Below are 20,285 nucleotides of genomic sequence, written 5' to 3'. Positions count from 1 at the left end.
ATGAAGAAACCTCAAAAACACAGATTGCTTACAAGAACAAAACTGTAGCGCAAAGACTGCCCAAATGATCTTTTCATGATCAGATGGATGCAGCCAAATGTGCCTTTAGAATTTTATATAGCACCGTGTTTAATCCTCACGCCAAAACCTTACGGCTGTGAAGTTCTGATACACGGTGAATCAATCGAAAAGAGCAAAAAGAGAAACATCAGAGCTTAAACCTGAAACGAACCATTCTCACCAGGTGAAGAATCTTACCCAAAATGGCTAGTCTTGATCTGAATAACAATGAAAGAAAGCACACAAAACCCATCCTTTGACTAGTTGATGCATCGTTCTCCGGACAGAGAGTGGCGGCGGCTGTCTGAAGTTATTTGGAGAAAGTGAAGATTTTTAGGGTTCTGAGAAGTTTTCATCACTTGAAGTCTTTTAATAGTACTGTATATGATAATGGAATTGCCTCGATACTAATGCAATTGACGACAATGCCCACAAGAACAGAGCAAAATGTCTCCATTCTCAGAAACCTCTGTTCTGCTACTTCCCATGGTCGAGAAATGCATAAATCTCTTACAAACTTACGGCGTTTCATCGCTAACGAAACTCAGACAAATCCACGCTTTTTCAATTCGCAATGGAGTCTCAATCTCCGACGCCGAGCTGGGGAAACACCTCATCTTCTACCTCGTGTCTCTTCCTTCACCACCTCCAATGTCTTACGCTCACAAAGTTTTCTCCAAGATTGAGAAACCCATCAATGTCTTTATTTGGAACACATTGATCAGAGGCTACGCCGAGATTGGTAATTCCGTCTCTGCTGTTTCTCTTTACCGTGAGATGAGAGCCTCTGGTTTCGTCGAGCCAGATACTCATACTTACCCGTTTCTTCTTAAAGCTGTGGGTAAAATGGCGGATGTTAGGTTAGGAGAGACGATTCATTCCGTTGTTATACGAAGTGGGTTTGGTTCGTTGATATATGTTCAGAACTCTCTGCTCCATTTATACGCCAATTGTGGAGATGTAGCTAGTGCGTACAAGGTGTTTGATAAAATGCCTGAGAAAGATCTTGTGGCTTGGAACTCTGTCATTAATGGGTTTGCAGAAAACGGTAAACCAGAAGAAGCTTTGGCGCTTTATACTGAGATGGATTTGAAGGGTATCAAGCCTGATGGGTTCACAATCGTAAGCTTGTTGTCTGCTTGTGCAAAGATTGGTGCTTTAACATTGGGTAAGAGATTTCATGTCTATATGATCAAAGTGGGGTTGACACGAAACTTGCATTCCAGCAATGTTCTCTTGGATTTGTATGCGAGATGCGGAAGAGTCGAAGAAGCCAAAACACTTTTCGATGAAATGGTGGACAAGAACAGTGTCTCGTGGACTTCTTTGATAGTTGGTTTAGCTGTTAATGGCCTTGGAAAAGAAGCAATTGAGCTTTTCAAGAATATGGAATCAAAGGAGGGATTGTTACCTTGTGAGATCACATTTGTGGGGATCTTATACGCATGTAGCCATTGCGGGATGGTGAAGGAAGGTTTTGAGTATTTCAGAAGAATGAGTGAAGAGTATAAGATTGAGCCTAGGATTGAACATTTTGGTTGTATGGTCGATTTGTTAGCTAGAGCTGGGCAAGTGAAGAAAGCCTATGAATACATTCTGAAAATGCCGATGCAGCCAAATGTGGTAATCTGGAGAACATTGTTAGGAGCTTGTACTGTTCATGGTGATTCAGATTTAGCAGAGTTAGCTAGAATGAAGATCTTACAACTAGAACCAAACCACAGCGGTGATTATGTGCTCTTGTCGAATATGTATGCATCCGAGCAGCGTTGGTCCGATGTGCAAAAGATAAGGAAACAAATGTTAAGAGACGGTGTGAGAAAAGTTCCTGGTCACAGCTTAGTAGAAGTAGGAAACAGAGTTCATGAGTTTCTCATGGGTGATAAGTCTCATCCACAAAACGACATGATTTATGCTAAGCTGAAAGAAATGACTGATAGATTGAGATTGGAAGGTTACGTGCCGCAGATTTCAAACGTTTATGTAGATGTTGAGGAGGAAGAGAAGGAGAATGCTCTGGTTTACCACAGTGAAAAGATTGCTATTGCTTTTATGCTTATTAGCACACCAGAAAGATGGCCGATTCGAGTCGTGAAGAATCTTAAGGTCTGTGCAGATTGTCATTTAGCAATCAAACTAGTGTCAAAGGTTTATAACCGAGAGATTGTTGTCAGAGACCGTAGCCGGTTTCACCATTTTAAAAACGGCTCTTGTTCTTGCCAAGATTACTGGTAATGCAGAAAAGAAATTTCTTGTTTCAACACAAAATTGTTCAAATTTACGGATTCTACTTCGTTGATTAATGCTTGTAGGGGGAAAATGAAAAGTTTAAAAGTATATGTGGGTAAAAGTATCGAAGATAAAAGTAATGGATTGAATTTCATAAAGTAATAAAACTTATGGGGGCAAAACGAATAATGAATGATTATACCGCGTGTTTCCATGGCGGGATTGGAAATATTTTGAAGTAAATGAAAATTTGGCGCTTTTTCTAATTAGTCGCTAAAGCTTTCAAGGGAAGCCTCTTTGAAGGACACGCTTCGTCACCTATCTATCTATATACCCAAAGGAGTCGCTTCCTTCTTATTGTTTGATCGAAAATGGCGGACACAAGTCACCTGGAGAGGATGGGAAGAGAACTCAAGTGCCCTATTTGGTAAATCGCATCTCTCTGTGCTTACTTTTTCTGAGTTTTGTGACGAACCCTAATTTCGTAATGTCTGGGAATTGAAGTGGATTTAAGACCTCGTTTTATTGCTTTTCTAACAATTTCAATTCGATTTTTTGGGCAGCTTGAGTCTATTTAATTCTGCAGTTTCACTTTCGTGTAACCATGTCTTTTGCAAGTAAGTACCTTTGCTTAGTTTTTTCTTTCTTCGTATTAATCTCTCTCTATCAAGTTTTAACACTTGTCTTCTTTTAATATCAATCAGTGCGTGTATAGTGAAATCGATGAAAATGGATGCTACTTGTCCTGTTTGTAAAATCCCTTACCATCGTAGAGGTACTTCATATTCTCTGAATTGATCTCAGAGTCAACGAAACTATCATCTTGTTTTAATATGATTATGTTTTTACTTTTTATATGTTAGAGATTCGAGGTGCCCCTCATATGGACAGCTTGGTGAGCATCTACAAGAACATGGAAGATGCTTCTGGGGTTAACTTATTTGTAAGCCAGAATGATCCATCATCATTAGGTACTTACTGCTGTCTTAATTGGATCAGTTTTGGTTATCTTGAATGAAATAAAGACAGTGATTGACTCATTACAAACTTCATTTTAAGCATAGTAATCAAGTTCCCTCATGAATGTTAGTTTTGCTGTGAAAGCTCGGATTTTATCTGAATGACGAGATATATGAATTTCTTTATAATCTGTTCTGTGATATGCTTCTACAGTTAAAGAAAAGCATGTGAGAGATGCTTCCATTGAAAAGGCAAGTGATAAGAATCGTCAGGGATCTAGGAAAGGTCGAACATCCAAGAGGAAAGAGTATGGGAAAACCAAGGAAACAGATGTAGATGCACATGGGCCTATTGTTATGAAACCTTCATCCCAAACCAAGAAAAGGGTGCAGCTGCTCCATAATCTGTCTTCTGAAAGTTTAACTAAACCTACCGAGTCAGCTGAAAACCCCAAGCACTACACTGAAAACACTGTGATTCGTTTGGATGAGCATCCTGGTCTGAATAAAGAAGGAAATCTGTCACCCTTCTTTTGGTTGAGAGATGAAGATGATGGGGAGAACTCAAGTCAGCGCACAGAAAGTGATCAACTTTTAGATGCTAAACCTGTTGATGTTCCCTCTTTCAGCGATTTGATGGACTCAGATCATGAGAGCCCATCGAAGGTATGTACTTGAAAACCTCAATAGCCATTTTAATGCTATCTTTCAGTATTCATATTGCATTATATTGTTCTGTGGTATTGATACATGATACACTTTGAGTTTATGGAAATGTGTTAGATAAATCTTAGTTATGTGGTGGAGGTTATCTTGATTCAATCCAATATCCAAAAAGAGCGTCGGATCCTTTTATCTTACTTTTTTCTCTGTGAGTGTTTCAGGCAGATGAGCAAGAAAAGCCTAATCCAGGGGATATGTTTGACAGCGAAATGTTTGAATGGACTCAGAGGCCTTGTTCTCCGGAGATTCTACCTAGTCCTATGAAGGCCAAGGTAAAGGCAGCTCTTCAATCTGATACAGCAAGGTCTTTCTTTTCTCTGATAGTGTCATCAAGTGTGTTGTATTCAAATCAAAATTTAAATCGATTTGCAGGTCCTAGGTAGAGGTGATATTGATCTTACTCAAAAGAAACTATCTAAAGTAGCATCATCCAAATGTAAAAACCGCAAAGCAGGAAGTGCAAGAAATAAAGTTGCTAGACGAAGTGTTGAGGTTTCAAAGGAGGACAACATGGAATCATCTGCAGTAGCAAACATTAGTGAGAAACAAGATAGTCGTGGGACTTCTGGCATAATTATCAGGAATGATGGGAATCCTGATGAAAATGTGAAAACTAAAAGGGCTACAAGAAGCAAGGGTCAGAGTTCACGAGTTCAGTCTGATCTAAATGTATCCAAGGAAGCAGATGGAAAGCAGGGGACAAAGAGGAAAAGATCTAGCATTAAATCCTCTCCAGCTCACCCGATCACAGGATCTAATGAGCTCTCACTTGGAACAGAAATTGTGGGAAAGGGGGATCAGGATCGAGCCCATGGGCCATCTGATACAGATCCTGAAAAACAAAGTCCCACCGAGAAACCCTCTCTGAAGAAGAGGGGAAGAAAATCCAATGCAAGCTCCTCTTTAAAAGATCTATCTGGGAAAACTCAAAAGAAGACTTCTGAAAAGAGATTGAAACTTGATTCCCATTTGACCTCAAGCAAAGCTACACAATCGCATGGAAATGGTATCCTAACTGATGAGTTGAATCAAGTGAGTGATAAACACGATTCAACAAACAAAAAGAAATCCACTGTGGGTAAAGAAAATCATACCATGCAAGTGTTGGAGAAATGCTCAGCGATAAACAAGTCTTCATCTGGAGGTAGTGCACATTTGCGACGATGTGATGGACCTTCAACGAAGATATTCACATGTGCCTTTTGTCAGTCTTCAGAAGACACAGAGGTTGGCTTCACTATCTCACATTGGATGTAGACCTTTGTTGATTTTTACCATTTTGTTAATTGGAATGTTATATGAACAGGCTTCAGGAGAAATGGCTCACTACAACAGAGGTGAACCTGTCTCTGCAGATTTTAATGGGGGGTCTAAGGTCATACATGTTCACAAAAACTGTGCTGAATGGTAAGAAATCTGGATAGTTGTAATTAACCATCATGCCTTTTGAAATCATTTAAACTGCTTGAGTATGAGTGTATGACATATGTGCTTTTGATACACAACTGACCGAACGTAAGAAACTGTTTTGCTTTTTCAGGGCTCCAAATGTATACTTCAACAACCTTACCGTAGTGAATCTTGATGTGGAGTTGACAAGAAGCCGGAGAATAAGTTGCAGCTGCTGTGGCCTTAAAGGCGCAGCACTTGGTTGTTACAATAAGAGTTGCAAGAATAGTTTTCATGTTACGTGTGCAAAACTCATGCCAGAATGCAGATGGGACAATGTAAGTGTTGCATATATTATAGGAGCTCTATATAGTCTCTTACACAGTTCTTTTGACACCTTTTCTTATCAATAGGAAAACTTTGTAATGCTATGCCCTTTGGATGCATCCATTAAGTTGCCCTGTGAAGAGACTAATTCAAAAGACAGGAAATGCAAGCGTACTCCTAAAGGGTATGTCAATTTTATCTATTGATAGGGATTATGATGTGATTCCAATTTTTGAAATTAAACAACTGACAATATTTCATTATCTTCTCTAGACCACTGCACTCTCAGCCTAACCAAGTGTCTGGAAAAACAAGCATCGCTGAGCTCCAGAGCAAGCAGTTCCATGGATTGTCCAAGAAATTGGTCTTATCCTGCTCAGGGCTCACAGTTGAAGAGAAGGTATGGATATATCTACTCTTTTACTATATGCAACACTCGAGCTGAAACTTGTATTTGATGAATGGCTTGGATTGCAGACTGTTATTACAGAATTTGAGGAACTCACTGGAGTTACGATCTCAAAGAATTGGGAGCCAACTGTTACACATGTCATTGCATCAATCAATGAAAACGGAGCCTGCAAAAGGACCCTCAAATTCATGATGGCAATCTTGGAGGGGAAATGGATACTAACCATTGATTGTTAGTATTCTTAACCCATTAACAACGAAACATATATGTTTGCAATCTATCAATCAACAAATTGTCTAAGTGTTGTCTATCTTTTCTTGCAGGGATTAAGGCGTGTATGAAAAATACAAAATATGTAAGCGAGGAGCCATATGAGATTACCATGGATGTTCATGGAGTACGAGAAGGACCTTATGTTGGAAGACAAAGAGCTTTGAAAAAGGTTAGCTTCGTCTCTCTTTGATGCTTTCTATGATACAACCAACTTGAGGATATTTCATCTAAATGGTTTCATTCTCCATTATGCAGAAACCAAAACTTTTTAATGGACTAAAGTTTTACATTATGGGAGATTTCGAGCTTGCTTACAAAGGATATCTTCAAGATCTGATTGTAGCAGCAGGAGGAACAATCTTGCGTAGGCGGCCTGTTTCTTCTGATGATAATGAAGCTTCAACGATCGTAGTATTTAGTGTTGAGCCTAGCAAGAAGAAAACTCTGACCCAAAGAAGATCTGATGCTGAAGCCTTGGCCAAATCTGCTAGAGCCAGAGCTGCAAGCAGTTCATGGGTTTTGGATTCTATTGCAGGTTGCCAAATTTTAGACTTGATATAAAATAGTGAGACCATCTTTGGGTTTTTACTCTTGTTACTTGTTTGTAGGATTATTGGAGAATTGTGTTAATATTTTTTACAAGGATTATTCTTTTCTTCTTTTTTTTTCGGTCTAAGTGATAGATTATATTTCATGATAAAAGATACAACAACGGCGGTCCAAGAAATGATCCTGCAAGCTAAGAACTAAACAATACTGAGAACTAAGCCGATGGATAAAGGGACATCCTCGGAAGCTAAAGCCCAAAAAAGGAAAACTTAGGAAATACAAAGCCAAACACACAAAGGAAAGGTCATAACTAAGACGAGAAACAGAAGCAATAAAACCAGAATCTAACACCATAACAAGTCACCTACCACCAAACCACATGAGAGAACAACTTGACAAAGTGGCTAACCGAAAGGGACGAGAAAATCCACGGCAACAGAGAGCGACTCTTCCTTTAACAATTGAAGACTACCTCACTAAGATTACCGAGGCATCCATACCAGCAAGAGTGCAATGATTATTCATTTTAAGTATATTTATAAGGATTCTTTACAGAGTGCAATGTCAATTAACTTTTTAAATAATATATAGAAATATGGAGAGCAATGTCATCATCAACATTTCTTACAAGTTCAAGAAAACATTGAGTTTGTTGGATCTTTTGGTGTTTCTTCTTCTTCTTATGTTCCTGAAATTGGTGGCATATTTGTTACCGTATCACCATGATTTCAGAAGAAGAGGAAACACAAAGAGATCTAAGAAACTCATTATTTTCTCAAACATGTAAGAATGTTGATGATTAACTTGTTGGATTGTGAAAAGAAATTTGTTTTTAACTTGCTGGATTGTGAACCAAACAATAAAAATAATAACTAGTTGGGATATCAACAGAAACCATATTGAAAAGAAAAGAAAAAAATTATCTACTTTTGCCTGCTTAGCTTCATGATAACTTCAATCAATAGGTAAGTTCCTAAAATCTCAACAATTAGTTTATAGCTTTTGAATTAACAGAATTTGATGCTGTCTGAGTTACACATTGGACACACTTGTGGTTTCGACGTAACTCTAGACCACACCAAATTCTGCTACTTCAACAGCTATATCTCAAACTGCAATAATTCAACAAATTACTTAGATAAGATGAAAAAATTAAACATTAAGAAAGTGGCCATTTTGGCTCTAGAAGAAAATCTGAGATAACAATGTTTTTCTTGCTAACAACTTCAACTTGTAACTATTTATATTATTATTTTTATAGTTCTTACCATATATACTAATATATATATATTAATCCAGTCAATTTTTTTCTCAAAAATCAATTAATTTGTGGTCAAAAAAAGAAATCAACTATTTTTTTTAATATAGAAATTCATTTAATTGTTGACAAAAGAGTCAACAAAAAATTACAAAATTATCTAATTAAGACTATAAATATTATATTTCAATTAATTTCAAAGTTTTACATAATTTTGGTTTGGTCATAACAGATATGACAACTCATTTTATTTGGATTTATCTATCTAATTTATTAGTTAACTACTATTGGATTGACATTTTAGGAATTCATTTTCATGTATCATAGTAATATGTAATTCTGATACTTTCAAATATTAAATAATAAATTATTTTTAAAAATTTAAACAAATATTATATTTCTCTTTTTAAATATTTAGTATTGTAATAATGATAAATATATATGTGCATATATAAAAAAAATTATGTATGTGAAACATACACAAAGATATCAAAGTTTATATTGGCATACGATATTGGTTCATGATCAAGAAAGAAGCAAATTGCAAAACAAAGAAATGGTGATTACTAGATAAATATATTATTTTACAATAGATTAGACGAACCACAACGACACAAACTTTAATAACTTGAAATAAATAGAAAACATAAAAGAGAAACTGAGACTCCAAATGAAACTGAGACATTGACTTATTTTATTAGAAAAAGAAAAACAGGTAATATGGTTAAGATTCAAGGACCATCCTTCTCCAAATGATAAGGATGCATAATCACAGAGTTGAGGTATCTGTACTTGTTGTTATCGTTGTTCACGTTCATGTCAGATCCTATGCTACTTCCACTAGTGCTGGCGTTATTGTGATTCATGTTCATAGTGTTGTTGAAGCTCTGGTTCCACTGGTGTTGCTCCACTTGATTCATGTAATAACCGTTGTGATTATCAACATATCCACCAACTTGTTGGTTGACCATAAGATTATCGGATCCGACGTCGTAATAATCTTGCTCAAATGATCCATCAGGGAAAGCTAAGCGATGATTTGGTCGGAAAGTTCGAGTTGGATGCACATTTGTTACCATACCACCATGAATATCAGACAAAGAACCGAAATGGTTCCCAACAGCAGCATCAGAAGATGAAGATGAAGCACCAAAAGGTCCAACAAAATTAATGTTTTCTTGGACATTCAAGAAAGGTTGATGGTTAACTGGTTGGATCTCAACAGGAACCATCCGAGCAACCGAAGGTTGATTTACCCTTGCCTGCTTGGCACGAGAGCTTCCACCAATTGGTACGTTCCTTAAAGTCCCACCATGAGTCCAGTATCTACGACAGTTCTTGCAGAAGTAGCGCGGTTGAAGCAAACTGTAGTTGTTGTAATAACAAAACTTGGTGTTATCAGAATCACACCTTGCACATACTCGCGGTGGAGGTGTGGGCTTCACACCATTCACTTGATTGTCTTCATTCGCAAAAACATTCAAGTCATCCATTTCGCTCAAGAAGGTGTTGATTTTCTCTTTGAAAGGGAAGCCTTGTTATAAGATCTTCTTGTTACTATGATCTTTTATGTTGTGGAGAGTGTCTTCTTATATAGGTTTTTGGGGAGTGAAAATCTAAGAGGAGTATGTTTTGGGTTTAAGATAGTGAGATTATGAGCAAAACGTGTCAAAGAGTGTTTATTAATAAAATCTAAAGATCTATTACACACCATAATCATTTTGGCTAAGCTTAGTCAAAACCTAAGGCTTTCTTATTTTTAACTCTTGTTTGTATATGAGAAGGTGAATCAAGAAATGTAATTAAATGGGTAAGTCATATAAACAGAAAAAGATCTAAGGATATTGAGAGTTTAATGACAATTTAAGGTAAACAAACATAGATTGCATAAATTTACTATGATAGATAGATTATATGTGAGCGCGTGTGCTCACGCTCTATCTTATGACGCGTGAGATAAGTTTTTCATAGAGACATATTATTGAATTTGCTCATATATAGAATAACTCCCTATGATAGGAAGTTAGGAACAAAAAGATTTTAGTAGTTAGCAATACACAATATCAAGATAATAGTAAATCTGACCATAACACATATGTTTTTATTGAAAATAACCTAATTTTCGAAACCGACAAAACACCTAATTAATTAACCTTTGTAGGGATTTAATTTAATAATGATTTATTGAGAAAAGAAAATATAATGTGTGTCCAGCGCGTGAAGTTCACTCGCGTCTTTATTGGCGCATCGGAAAAATTTGTCATAAAACTTAAATCTTCTATAGATTTTCAACATTTTAAATTGGATACAACTGGTGAGAATAGGGGAGGTTAAATTAAATAGATAGATAGAAAATGCTAGCAACATTTTGTCTTTGCACCACTTGTAGCTAGTAGCTACTTTAGACAACCAATACAAAATCAGTTTTAGTTAAGTTGTTTTTTTGTCAAAAAAAAAAAAAAAAAAAAAAAACAGAAAAGAAAAAAAAAAAAAAAAAGTTAAGTTGATCTCATGGACCGGCTTTAGAGGTAACTCAACGGCCCTACAGTGGCCCAACTAATTCAACGGATATGATTAATTGTCTTCTGGGCCTTTTCTACTTGGTAACGTTCGTTAGCTATGTTACATTGTTACTACTTACTAGAGGTAAGCGACTATTGAAGTTGAACGATCACACGACCAAAGCGATTTCAAATTTCAGACCAGAACCAAGACAGGCAAGTCTTTTAACTATCTAGGATATTACTATATTGATATATATAACATCGTTTTATTTATACACACACTTTATTTGTAGTAAAAGTAAAACCTATCACAATTTCATCTATATCTTTAGCTTTGTCATGAAATCTAAATTAAACTCAAGACACACAATAAAACAATGCTGCAAAAACAAGCTGAGTTGAAATCTCACCGTCTGAATTACATTTGTATAACTCTCCCTAAGGGTAATTTTATGTCACTAGTTTTGTCGAATAGTAACAAGTGTAAACTCGAAAAATCCTCTGCTCTGAGACTTTTAAGTGGCTAGTGAGGTTTTGGAACAAACCCATCAACCGCAAAATTTCTAGTAGCTGAAGGAATGGCTAAGCGTACTCCATCTAGCTCTGGTTTTGCGATCACTTGACATCCCAATCGTGACCTATAAACATTTTCAATGGAACATGTCAACATTTTTCATGAAACCCAACTGAAACCATTTAAAGCAAAGGATAGAGAACTCACGTTGCTGTTAACCCGAAAGCAAGATCTAGCATATCATTCTCTTCATCTGTTGGTTCTTCGAGTTTGTTGTAGTATTCAGTGTCCTATTACAATTACAGTTTCAACTATTTGGTACAACACGATTCATGATAATCTATGCAGATGAGTGATTGTAAGGACAAGTAAGTTTTACCATAACAATCACATGGCACGTTGAACACGCTAGAGATCCTTCACACGCCCCTGAAGATTAATAAAGAAGAAGCAACCCATAAATTTCCAATGAAAGGATCAATCTGAGACATTAGTTACTATCTTGGGTTAAGCGAAAAAGCATCATTGGACAAAGAGAAGGAAGAAATGGAGGAAAATAATACCTTCGAGTTCTATATCATTTTCATGAGCAGCTTCAAGGATGTTCATTCCTATTGGAACCTTAATATGAATTTCCTCTCCATCTTTATCAACAAAGATAACGTTTATCCTGAAAAAGAATATGAAATGCATGTTAATCTTACATTCAGGCGAGAATACTAGTGTCTGAATTATCATGTCAACATTTGTTGTTGTCAAGAGTTGAATGTTTTTTGAGATAAATTTGAACTTACTTTTCTGTTTCTTCCCCACCTTTCTCAGAGGTAGTGCTGAAAGATGTACAAAACTTACGATTATTCGAGAATAATGCTTCCTTTAAACTCCTAGTTTGCCTTTGTAGCATTGGCTGTCGAGATGAAAACAGTAAAGATATTAAACTAAGATCGAATACGTAAGAGAAGACCGCGAGTCACCAAAAACCCAAGCTTCATAGCTAATTCACTTCTAACAACACACTCAGGCATTTGCTAGCTCTTTGAGCCAAAGCCAAACCCTATAATTCTCTCTATTGGTTGCTGAACTTATTTTATCATTAAGCATCACATATCTATAGATAGCTAAACCAATTCATGATACTGACAAGAATATTGTATAATATCTACAAGCTCTTCAGATTCCTAACAAAACCAAACGCAGTATGAACAAGCCTTTACCTAATCTACAATTCAGTCCGAGCCGAGAAACTAAGAGTTAGGAACTCATATCTTAAAGCTTGATCGCAAATGGGAAGTGCCATGTCTAATGAATGAACTAAATAAGATTCATATAAAAATGCAACCGAGAAATAAAACCAATGCAATAAATTTTCGTAACTGAGATTCAGAGAGCTCAGACTAACCGAAGATTGAAGATATTGGCCATAAGACCTATGTAGAATCCTCATTCCAAACACTGGCCTCTCTGCCCAAAACATAAATGTAGAGTACTTAAATCACACAGTCAATACATAAGCTCTGCTTCCACCACTAAAAGCAAACAACAAATTCAATCAAACATTTGCAAAAAGATTGAAATAAATATACCTCTTGGGAGCTCTCTAACAATGCGAGAACCTAATCTTGATAGCCTATGGAAGACCATGATTTTGGCGCCGCCCAAAGGTATAAGCTATAAACCTTGAAGCAATTCAAGAATAAAAACCTAAATGAGTGCAACAAAAAGCCAAGAATCTAAAAATCTGGAAACAGAAACATTTTCTACAGTAAAATAACGAAGAATCGATGAATCAAAAAGAACTCAGAGAAGAGAAAGGTTATTACTTTTTGAAAGATTCGACGAAAGCAGAGCTTGAAGATGGAGTAAATGAGGATTTAGGGTTCGTACGTGGAGAAGAAAGACAAAACCTCCTCCGTCGCAGAATCTCAGCTGATTTCTTTCTCTCCTCCACCAGAAGAATTCTAAACCCTTTTGGTTTACTATTCTTTGACGTTCCGACAAATTTCTCACAACCGTAACGAACCGGATCAGACCAATCTAAACCGATTCCCATGTACATTTGTGTTTTGTAAGGAGATATATTACTTTAGCAAAACTTTTTGATCACAAAGAAATTCTTATTGATAAAAGTTCTCAAAATCGCATAAATTATACAATTTGTTTATCAGTAAAATACGCAATTTAAAAAGACATTTTCACTTCCCTGAAACCACTCAAGTTTTCACAGAGACAACAACTCTTCAAAACTAAAAGGATTGTCGAGAAACAAACCAAAGAGAAAGAGGTAGAGAGAGAGAGAGCTTTGGATTGCTCAGTGAAGCCTAGTGAGTTCTTCAACTCTCTTGCACAACTCTTCCACTTGAACATCCATACCTTTGGAGATCTCCTCCATCTTACCCCTGCTTAAATCCAAAAACGATTCAATTAGATCTCCATCCAAGTAACTCTTCGCTTCCGCAGTTCTTTTTTCGTTATTGAATGATCTCCATTGCTCGTGGCTTAGACCACCAACTCCTTTAATCACTTTCCTCAGACTCGTCTGCAGTTTCTCTAGAAACGCATACTGTTCTTGGGGCAGAGAAGCTATCACTCCAATCATCCCACTGACAGTGCCAAATATGACGGTCGGTATCTGACCAATCTCTGAATCAGGAAGCCTCATAACAAGAGAGCCATGGCGGAATCGGTTCACAAATTCCCCTATGTGATACTCACCAACAACCTCCATACGAGCCCGTTCTTCATCTGTAGCACCTTCATTGTTCTTCTTTACTGTGAATAGGTTGAAGCAATTATCAGCACCAAGGTAGATGTCATCATCGAGTATCTCAACTGCCGCCATCCAGTTTGCATTATAGTCCCGTGCTCTCTCCTCGATCGCACCTTCCTCGTGCTTTAAAAGAAACACAGATAATCAAAAGAGTCCGGTGAGTTCTTGTGAACATAATGTAAGATTTGACATGTATTCATACGAAGATGGAAAAACAATTTTGTATCAAGACGTTTTACCTTGTAGATCAATAAAGAGATTGATTTCATGAGGTCACCAACGACAATGAAGTCTCCACGGGTCTGCACGTAAAGAGCTAGTATGTGACCGTGATGTCCACATTCAGACTGCAGCTCGCGAGTGCCATCATCCCGTAGCATCCACTTATACAACTGAATTTTTTGATTAATAGCAGCAAGAAGTTTGCCATTGAAGGCATTGAGAGAATAAACAGCTCCCTTGGTTTCCTTCTCTGTAATAAGCTGCAATCTCCCTTCTTCAACTATAAACACCAGTATCCTTCCCTACATCCACAAAACAATATAAATATGAAAAGATAAATTTTCACACTAACAAAATAAAGAGTAGTGTTTCTCACTGAAATGATACCTTAGTGGGTTCATTTTCCTCGGGCAAAACATATGCCGTACCAACACAATAATAGACATTTTTGTCGTCTGTAAACGAGCAGCTCAATATGGAGCAACCGTATTCAAAGGCATCCAAAGGGTAAGTTGACAAGAACTCGAAACTTTGGGCATCCAGCAGACGGACAAAATGCATTTCAGATTCTTCTGCACTTGGTTGGTTTCTCAAACAGCAGATAGCAAATGTCCGTGTTTGTTCCTGATGGCATATGCGACGAGCATGCTCTCCAATAGGAATGGTACGTATGTGAAGCTTCTGAATGTCATCGATGGTGCCAATTGTAAGTTCGCCTTCCCTTGCAATTGCTAGACTGCCCATGGAAGAGAAGCAGAGCCAGATTTCACCACAATGTACTTCGATCCCAAAGGAAAATAACAGAAGGAAGAAATTAGTTTACCTGTCTGGAAAAGCAGCAGAGTTGAAGGGACACATATGACTAACTTCTTTCAGATTCACGTTGCTGTATAACAGCTTCTTGTTGTTGCTATATATAACAGCTGGTCTATCTGATGCAGCAAAGACATGAGTTGCACTTTTAGATGAAAAAGTACGCAGAGTTATAGGCTGAGTCCCTAGTGATACTTTTTTCCGGTCTCTTAATTTCCCACTACTTGTATCCAACTGGAAGTTTAAGAGATGACCATCTCCAAGAGCACAGAGCAAGTAAGATATCTGTGACAAATGTAATACCACTGTTATTAGGATGGCAACCAAAGGCTACATTAACAAGCAAGATGGCCATTCCACAAAAATTTGAAGAAAATCATACCCCTTCAAATGCACAAAGAAGAACAGATCGGGGAATTATCTCTCCTCCTAGTTGCTCCTTAGTAATAAGAGTCAAGTCCGGCAGCACAAAAATCCTCACACTTATATCAGTCCACAACCCGACTGCAGCTAGCTGACTGTAATTAGGATTATCGCCAATGGGATTGATGTCAAGACAGGAAACCTCGTACTCCAACAGGACATGTTTGACTTCCGTCAATGTCCCATCCCCAATTTCAAGATAGACCAAATGCCCACCTCCAGTGGCCAAAAGAACCTAACAAGTATATCATTCCAAATCACATTGCATGTCTAGAATCGAGAAAGGTACTGAAGGTACAAGTTTGAGAAAGAAAACAATATCCCTTTCATAAAAAACTTCTAGAATTCTTCTTTTCTGGGCCAAAATTTAAATATAGCAGCTAGAAAAAAAGAAAGAAAGGCAAACCTGGCTCGCATTTGCAGTTGCAACATTAACAGCGAATCCAGCTGGGGCATCCCATTTATTCCTCAATTCTCTAGTTGTAGAACTAACTAATCTAACAGAATTTGAGGTAACCTGATTAAGGAAAGATAGTAATTAGTGCATTCTAGGGGAAAAGATAGGATAGAACAATATATCAGACAGGAAACGATGTCTGAAGAAAAACAACACCGATGAAATACACAAGCACTCCTACATTTGATTCGCTTTGGAAGACCTAAAACATAACCTGATGAATCCTAAGTCAATAAAACACTATAGTGCAGGGAAATCCAGAGAACACAGAGTTATCATCTATAATTCGACGAAATTTTCCCTGCCTGGTGAAATCAAGCTACAAGCAAAGGCATCGAAACTAATGAATGAGCACTGGCAAAACATACCTGTACAAGTTGGTTGTAGACAGCATCATGGCAAAATAAAGTCTGCACTTGAGACAAGAAACCCTCAATCTCCGTTTCTTCCAGTTCATCCTCTATATTCATGGCTAGTATACGAGTTTCACTGATAAAACTAACTACAAGGAATGTATCAAAGGCTTCATCAATTGACGATTTCAACGACCACATTCCTTTGATGCCTTGAAGTTCCACGGACGCCTGCAATACAGCAGAGTTTTATTAGATTACATCAGATGAGAATATTGCTTTCATGACATTGAGACAAAATGAAAATCCTAATATATATCAAACCTGTTCATTTATTCCTATCCCATTGCGAACTATGCGAAGAGAACCATCCTTGTATGCTCCAGAGCAAGTTACAACCTGACCTTGCCCCTGTCTCTCAAGGTCAACTACACAAAAGTCGACAATAGGCCCCAGGTTGACATACTTTTCTAAAATTTCTACGTATGACCCTGTTGCATCCGGTTGCAAGTTTAGCTTAATAAGCTGCAATGAGAAAATAGAAAATGAAAACGTTCAGCTGCTTCAAAGCTTGTATTTATTAGAACTCAAAGAAAAATAACAATTGTAACACAATTAACTAGGATAATGGTAACCATAGAACTATATAAGTTTACACTCTTCAAGAAAAATATGTTTCAAAGACGTAATGAGAAACATATTCAATCCTAGCGTACCTGTGAATCTCCATAGCTTGAACCGACAAAGACGACAGCATTGTCAAGATACGAGATGGAAGATGCAATAGAGGTTTCACCCAAAAGCTCAATTTTGAGGCCAGTGACCCTTCAGATAAATAAAGCCAGAATATCCACATTATCATTCATTTCAAAAGAGCTTTGTAGATGCAAAAAAAAAAAAAAGAGCTTTGTAATATCAACTCACTTTTCTTTCTCATGGGTTATAACAAGCAGGTGAATCAGTCCGGAATGGTCACCAAGAAGATACCTAGAACCATCAAGATCAACTCTTCCATATGCTTTTGTGATGGACTGGACATACAAATTGAAGTCACATGCCAAAATTGAAAATTAAAACGGGTACTCACTGAAAAGTTATGCAAATGTTTATAGGACCAGATGACAATGACGTAACATAAAAAAAAAAACTTACAGGTCTTATTGGTATCGCTTTGAATGCATTGGCACTACAATAGACAATTGTTTCTTCTCCAATGATGAGGACGCCACAGAGAGGTGAAGGTACAGGGATCAATAAGTCAGCACCATTGTCGAGATTGTTCTGTGACCATGGACCTTCGACAAAGTCCTTCTCCTTTAGAGAAACTTCATATGTTTTGACATGACGAGCATCTTTGTTGTCCTGTAACCCCAAACATTAATTAGTTCACCCAGCAAACAACCTCGAGTGCATCACATTGCATTGGTAAAGTAAACCAAGATACAGTTTATTTTAAAAATACAGCAGAGCTAATTTGCTCAATTTCTGCCAGCTTACCAACAGAGCGGGTATTAAAAAAGAAAGCAGATTCCTTTGATCAATATTGCTTACAGAACTAGGTTCGTACATGAAAGAAATAAATATATATGATTAACAAACAGTTTCCATAGCATATCCATTTAAATATGTATGCTAACCTGATAAAGTACTGCAATTGTTGGCTTTGTGCATCCATACAGAAACTTGATATCTAGGACCTGCAACTCCTCGAGCCTGAAATTAAGCAACATAGTCAATCTTAGATTCAGTGTTGTTTTCCTCAAAATAACCACATCTGCTAGAAACCAAGAGTGTTGACTGAGTCAATTGAGGGTTTAGGACAGAAGCTGATGCATGGAAACATGGGTGCACTAGAGCACACACAATGTGGACGATTAACCAGCAAAAAACAAACAGAGCAAAACATAAGCTTGATAGTCAAAAAATTGCAGCATTTTAACTGAAAAAACAGTACCTTATGTTAAAAGCTTCCTTGAGCTGGCCTTTATTGTCAAATGGAATGACCTAACCGAGGAACCCAAGAATAGAACAAACCTTATATAGTGTCAATGGAAGTTCAGTAATATGATATAAACAGCAAACTAGCATACCATACCTTAAACAAGCCGTCATACAGATGCAGACCAATTAATCTGCAATCAGGATCAATTATACCAATCTGCAAAATCAGTGTCAAGTGAAGACTCAGCTCAAACGTGCCACATAACCGTTAAATTATAGCACATATACAACTAAAGAAGGAAAATCAAAATCTAGCCACTATGAAAGATACAGTGCAGTAATACTGAACTCAATACCTGACCATTGTCCGTCGGTCGGCCTATACGATCAGAAACATCCCCCATTGCCCTACAAAATGTTCAAAAGATATTTAGAATTAACGGTAAAGGAAAGGATAGTCAGTTGGTATAGTAACAGTAAGCAACAACTATGTTTGCACCAGAGAAGTTTTTTGCAGGATTTGGATATACAACAAAGTACAGATACAAATATGACCCCAATGTAACTGGGATCCTAGAACACATTCTGAACAGATAAGACACGTGATGGACTTTTATCTAAAAGACACAACCTGATCCCATGCACTACAATGCACATAGTTACTAAAATGTGATCCCTTTCTAACACTAAATTCGAGTAACTAACATTCAGGAGCATAATCAAAATATGTATAACACATCCGATTGCTTTACGTCATCTGATAGCATGAAATGTTGATATTTTTTGGCAAACTATACCTTGTTATAAGCTCAGAGGACTCATAATCCCATTGAAGAACGCAGAATTTATATCTCTCAGTTGCAACAAACAAAAAATCTTGTGCTTCACCCTGCAAAAGATGAAGTACTATCAATTAACATTGTCACTTACCTATTCCCTCAGACTGAGAAAAGTTGTAATAAGAGAAATATACTCACATGGGGACGGAACAATTCCAAAGTGGCGATCCTCCCATATAGAGGAACATCCAGTATAGTCTACAAAAGTCTAAATCACTCAACATATCCAATCCATATGGGGAGTTCTATTTTTCCCAAATAAGACTAAAAGTAACAATAACTTTTCACATTTTCACTCTGAATCCAAGGAACTGAATATATTAAAAGTTAAAACGAACTTATCTTTAACAGCACTGAGAAAAAAACAATACAGATCATTAGATTAAGAGATTATAAAGTACCTGAAGTCCCTGTGGAGAAAGCAGATGGATCTCGATTCGAGTGGATTTCCTGAAAAGGGTTCAACATTGTTGTCAACTAACAGCAAATGAACCACATAACTAGATGGTAAACAGAAAACGAGAAACCACAGAACTGTATGCAAACAAAACTTAAATTCCACTGAATGAAGGAACTTTATGTCATCAAAAGCAATAGCGTGCCTTCTTTAACATGAAATCAAATCCAGAGCAGTCACTGATAGATCAACTGGTAAATCGATTGTGTACATTTCCCTTATAAACAACCATCCACCAGATCAGAGAATCCCAGAGAAATCATACAAACCCAAAACTCAGCTCTCAAAAGCAGATGCAATGAGAGTAAACTATTATAAACCAACCGATGAGAAAACTAGCTTCCCTAAAAACCCTAAACCCCAAATTAACATCTACACACAAAAGATAGACAACAAAGGGAAGAAAGAAAAGAAAAAGAAGAGGGAGTAGTTCCATACGCAACAATGAGATTGAGTTCTTGAGGACTGGTGAAGTTTCCGACGCAAGAGTGAGTGACACAGGTCGGTTTTTGAGCCGTAACGGCGTAGTTCCATACGCTCATTTTCTTCTTGGCCCAGAAAAACTAGGGTTTTCGATTTTCTATGCAACACGCGTGAGAAATTTCCCGCCTCTTTTATAAGAAGCTTCTGGGTTCTCTTTGAGATTTAAACGAAAAAAGGTAAGAGAAAAAGAGAGAGAGACGATGCAAAGTTAGAGAGAGAGGAGGCGAAGAACGCAAGAGGTTAAGAAGAACGGCCGGTTCAGATCACAAAATTGAAATTAGAATTGAGGGTACGGTCCGGTTTGGTATATAACTGAAATTAAAAGGTTGATTA

At 37.2% G+C, this 20,285-nt stretch overlaps 5 protein-coding genes across 6 annotated transcripts; 2 read left to right on the top strand and 3 right to left on the bottom strand.

The window, feature by feature from the left end:
* The first annotated feature begins 33 nt into the window (after window positions 1-33).
* Window positions 34-2,388, top strand: LOC9303938 (pentatricopeptide repeat-containing protein At4g21065). The gene has a single exon (XM_002869863.2). It carries the CDS (start codon window positions 508-510, stop codon window positions 2,293-2,295), a length of 1,788 nt encoding a protein of 595 aa, XP_002869909.1. The 5' UTR covers window positions 34-507; the 3' UTR covers window positions 2,296-2,388.
* Window positions 2,389-2,582: 194 nt separating this feature from the next.
* LOC110226490 (protein BREAST CANCER SUSCEPTIBILITY 1 homolog) lies at window positions 2,583-7,035 on the top strand. The gene is made up of 14 exons (XM_021018414.1): window positions 2,583-2,716; window positions 2,853-2,906; window positions 2,994-3,064; window positions 3,153-3,260; window positions 3,463-3,914; window positions 4,133-4,243; window positions 4,344-5,198; window positions 5,278-5,378; window positions 5,512-5,698; window positions 5,774-5,871; window positions 5,961-6,087; window positions 6,165-6,330; window positions 6,423-6,541; window positions 6,628-7,035. Exons 1-14 carry the CDS (start codon window positions 2,661-2,663, stop codon window positions 6,931-6,933), a joined length of 2,811 nt encoding a protein of 936 aa, XP_020874073.1. The 5' UTR covers window positions 2,583-2,660; the 3' UTR covers window positions 6,934-7,035.
* A 1,669-nt stretch (window positions 7,036-8,704) lies between these two features.
* On the bottom strand, window positions 8,705-10,886 carry LOC9303937 (dof zinc finger protein DOF4.5). The gene has a single exon (XM_021016514.1). The coding sequence runs from the start codon at window positions 9,670-9,672 to the stop codon at window positions 8,911-8,913; it is 762 nt and encodes a 253-aa protein (XP_020872173.1). The 5' UTR covers window positions 9,673-10,886; the 3' UTR covers window positions 8,705-8,910.
* A 148-nt stretch (window positions 10,887-11,034) lies between these two features.
* On the bottom strand, window positions 11,035-13,202 carry LOC9303936 (adrenodoxin-like protein 2, mitochondrial). Of its 2 annotated transcripts, none has more exons than XM_021016515.1 (8): window positions 13,018-13,202; window positions 12,781-12,873; window positions 12,597-12,658; window positions 11,992-12,104; window positions 11,761-11,867; window positions 11,577-11,626; window positions 11,405-11,487; window positions 11,035-11,321 (listed from the first exon to the last, which is right to left on the bottom strand). In XM_021016515.1, the coding sequence occupies exons 2-8, from the start codon at window positions 12,836-12,838 to the stop codon at window positions 11,207-11,209; spliced, it is 588 nt and encodes a 195-aa protein (XP_020872174.1). In that variant the 5' UTR covers window positions 12,839-12,873; window positions 13,018-13,202; the 3' UTR covers window positions 11,035-11,206. The 2 variants fall into 2 exon arrangements, with proteins under 2 accessions (XP_020872174.1, XP_020872175.1); XM_021016516.1 differs by having other exon boundaries at window positions 12,781-12,898; window positions 13,018-13,175.
* An 88-nt stretch (window positions 13,203-13,290) lies between these two features.
* On the bottom strand, window positions 13,291-20,168 carry LOC9305980 (DNA damage-binding protein 1b). The gene is made up of 19 exons (XM_021016513.1): window positions 19,908-20,168; window positions 19,414-19,462; window positions 19,151-19,210; window positions 18,971-19,062; window positions 18,530-18,581; window positions 18,328-18,390; window positions 18,187-18,236; window positions 17,870-17,945; window positions 17,385-17,594; window positions 17,157-17,263; window positions 16,949-17,057; window positions 16,557-16,757; window positions 16,248-16,463; window positions 15,829-15,939; window positions 15,382-15,657; window positions 15,010-15,284; window positions 14,574-14,922; window positions 14,204-14,488; window positions 13,291-14,087 (listed from the first exon to the last, which is right to left on the bottom strand). Exons 1-19 carry the CDS (start codon window positions 20,009-20,011, stop codon window positions 13,506-13,508), a joined length of 3,267 nt encoding a protein of 1,088 aa, XP_020872172.1. The 5' UTR covers window positions 20,012-20,168; the 3' UTR covers window positions 13,291-13,505.
* Between the last annotated feature and the right edge of the window lie 117 nt (window positions 20,169-20,285).

Source organism: Arabidopsis lyrata, assembly GCF_000004255.2.
Source record: "Arabidopsis lyrata subsp. lyrata unplaced genomic scaffold ARALYscaffold_7, whole genome shotgun sequence".
Taxonomy (NCBI): domain Eukaryota; kingdom Viridiplantae; phylum Streptophyta; class Magnoliopsida; order Brassicales; family Brassicaceae; genus Arabidopsis; species Arabidopsis lyrata.
This window is presented reverse-complemented; position numbering and strand designations above follow the sequence as displayed.

Coding starts and splice junctions, on each gene's coding strand:
- LOC9303936 (XM_021016515.1), bottom strand. CDS start 12,838: ATGGTCTTCCATAGGCTATCAAGATTAGGTTCTCGCATTGTTAGAGAG. Junction 11,488..11,576: donor CGTGCCATGTGATTGTTATG/GTAAAACTTACT, acceptor TAATTGTAATAG/GACACTGAATACTACAACAA. Junction 11,322..11,404: donor GCTTTCGGGTTAACAGCAAC/GTGAGTTCTCTA, acceptor AAATGTTTATAG/GTCACGATTGGGATGTCAAG.
- LOC9303938 (XM_002869863.2), top strand. CDS start 508: ATGTCTCCATTCTCAGAAACCTCTGTTCTGCTACTTCCCATGGTCGAG.
- LOC9305980 (XM_021016513.1), bottom strand. CDS start 20,011: ATGAGCGTATGGAACTACGCCGTTACGGCTCAAAAACCGACCTGTGTC. Junction 18,391..18,529: donor GACCGACGGACAATGGTCAG/GTATTGAGTTCA, acceptor CTGATTTTGCAG/ATTGGTATAATTGATCCTGA. Junction 15,940..16,247: donor TCTACAACCAACTTGTACAG/GTATGTTTTGCC, acceptor TTCCTTAATCAG/GTTACCTCAAATTCTGTTAG.
- LOC110226490 (XM_021018414.1), top strand. CDS start 2,661: ATGGCGGACACAAGTCACCTGGAGAGGATGGGAAGAGAACTCAAGTGC. Junction 2,717..2,852: donor GAACTCAAGTGCCCTATTTG/GTAAATCGCATC, acceptor TTTTTTGGGCAG/CTTGAGTCTATTTAATTCTG. Junction 5,699..5,773: donor CAGAATGCAGATGGGACAAT/GTAAGTGTTGCA, acceptor TCTTATCAATAG/GAAAACTTTGTAATGCTATG.
- LOC9303937 (XM_021016514.1), bottom strand. CDS start 9,672: ATGGATGACTTGAATGTTTTTGCGAATGAAGACAATCAAGTGAATGGT.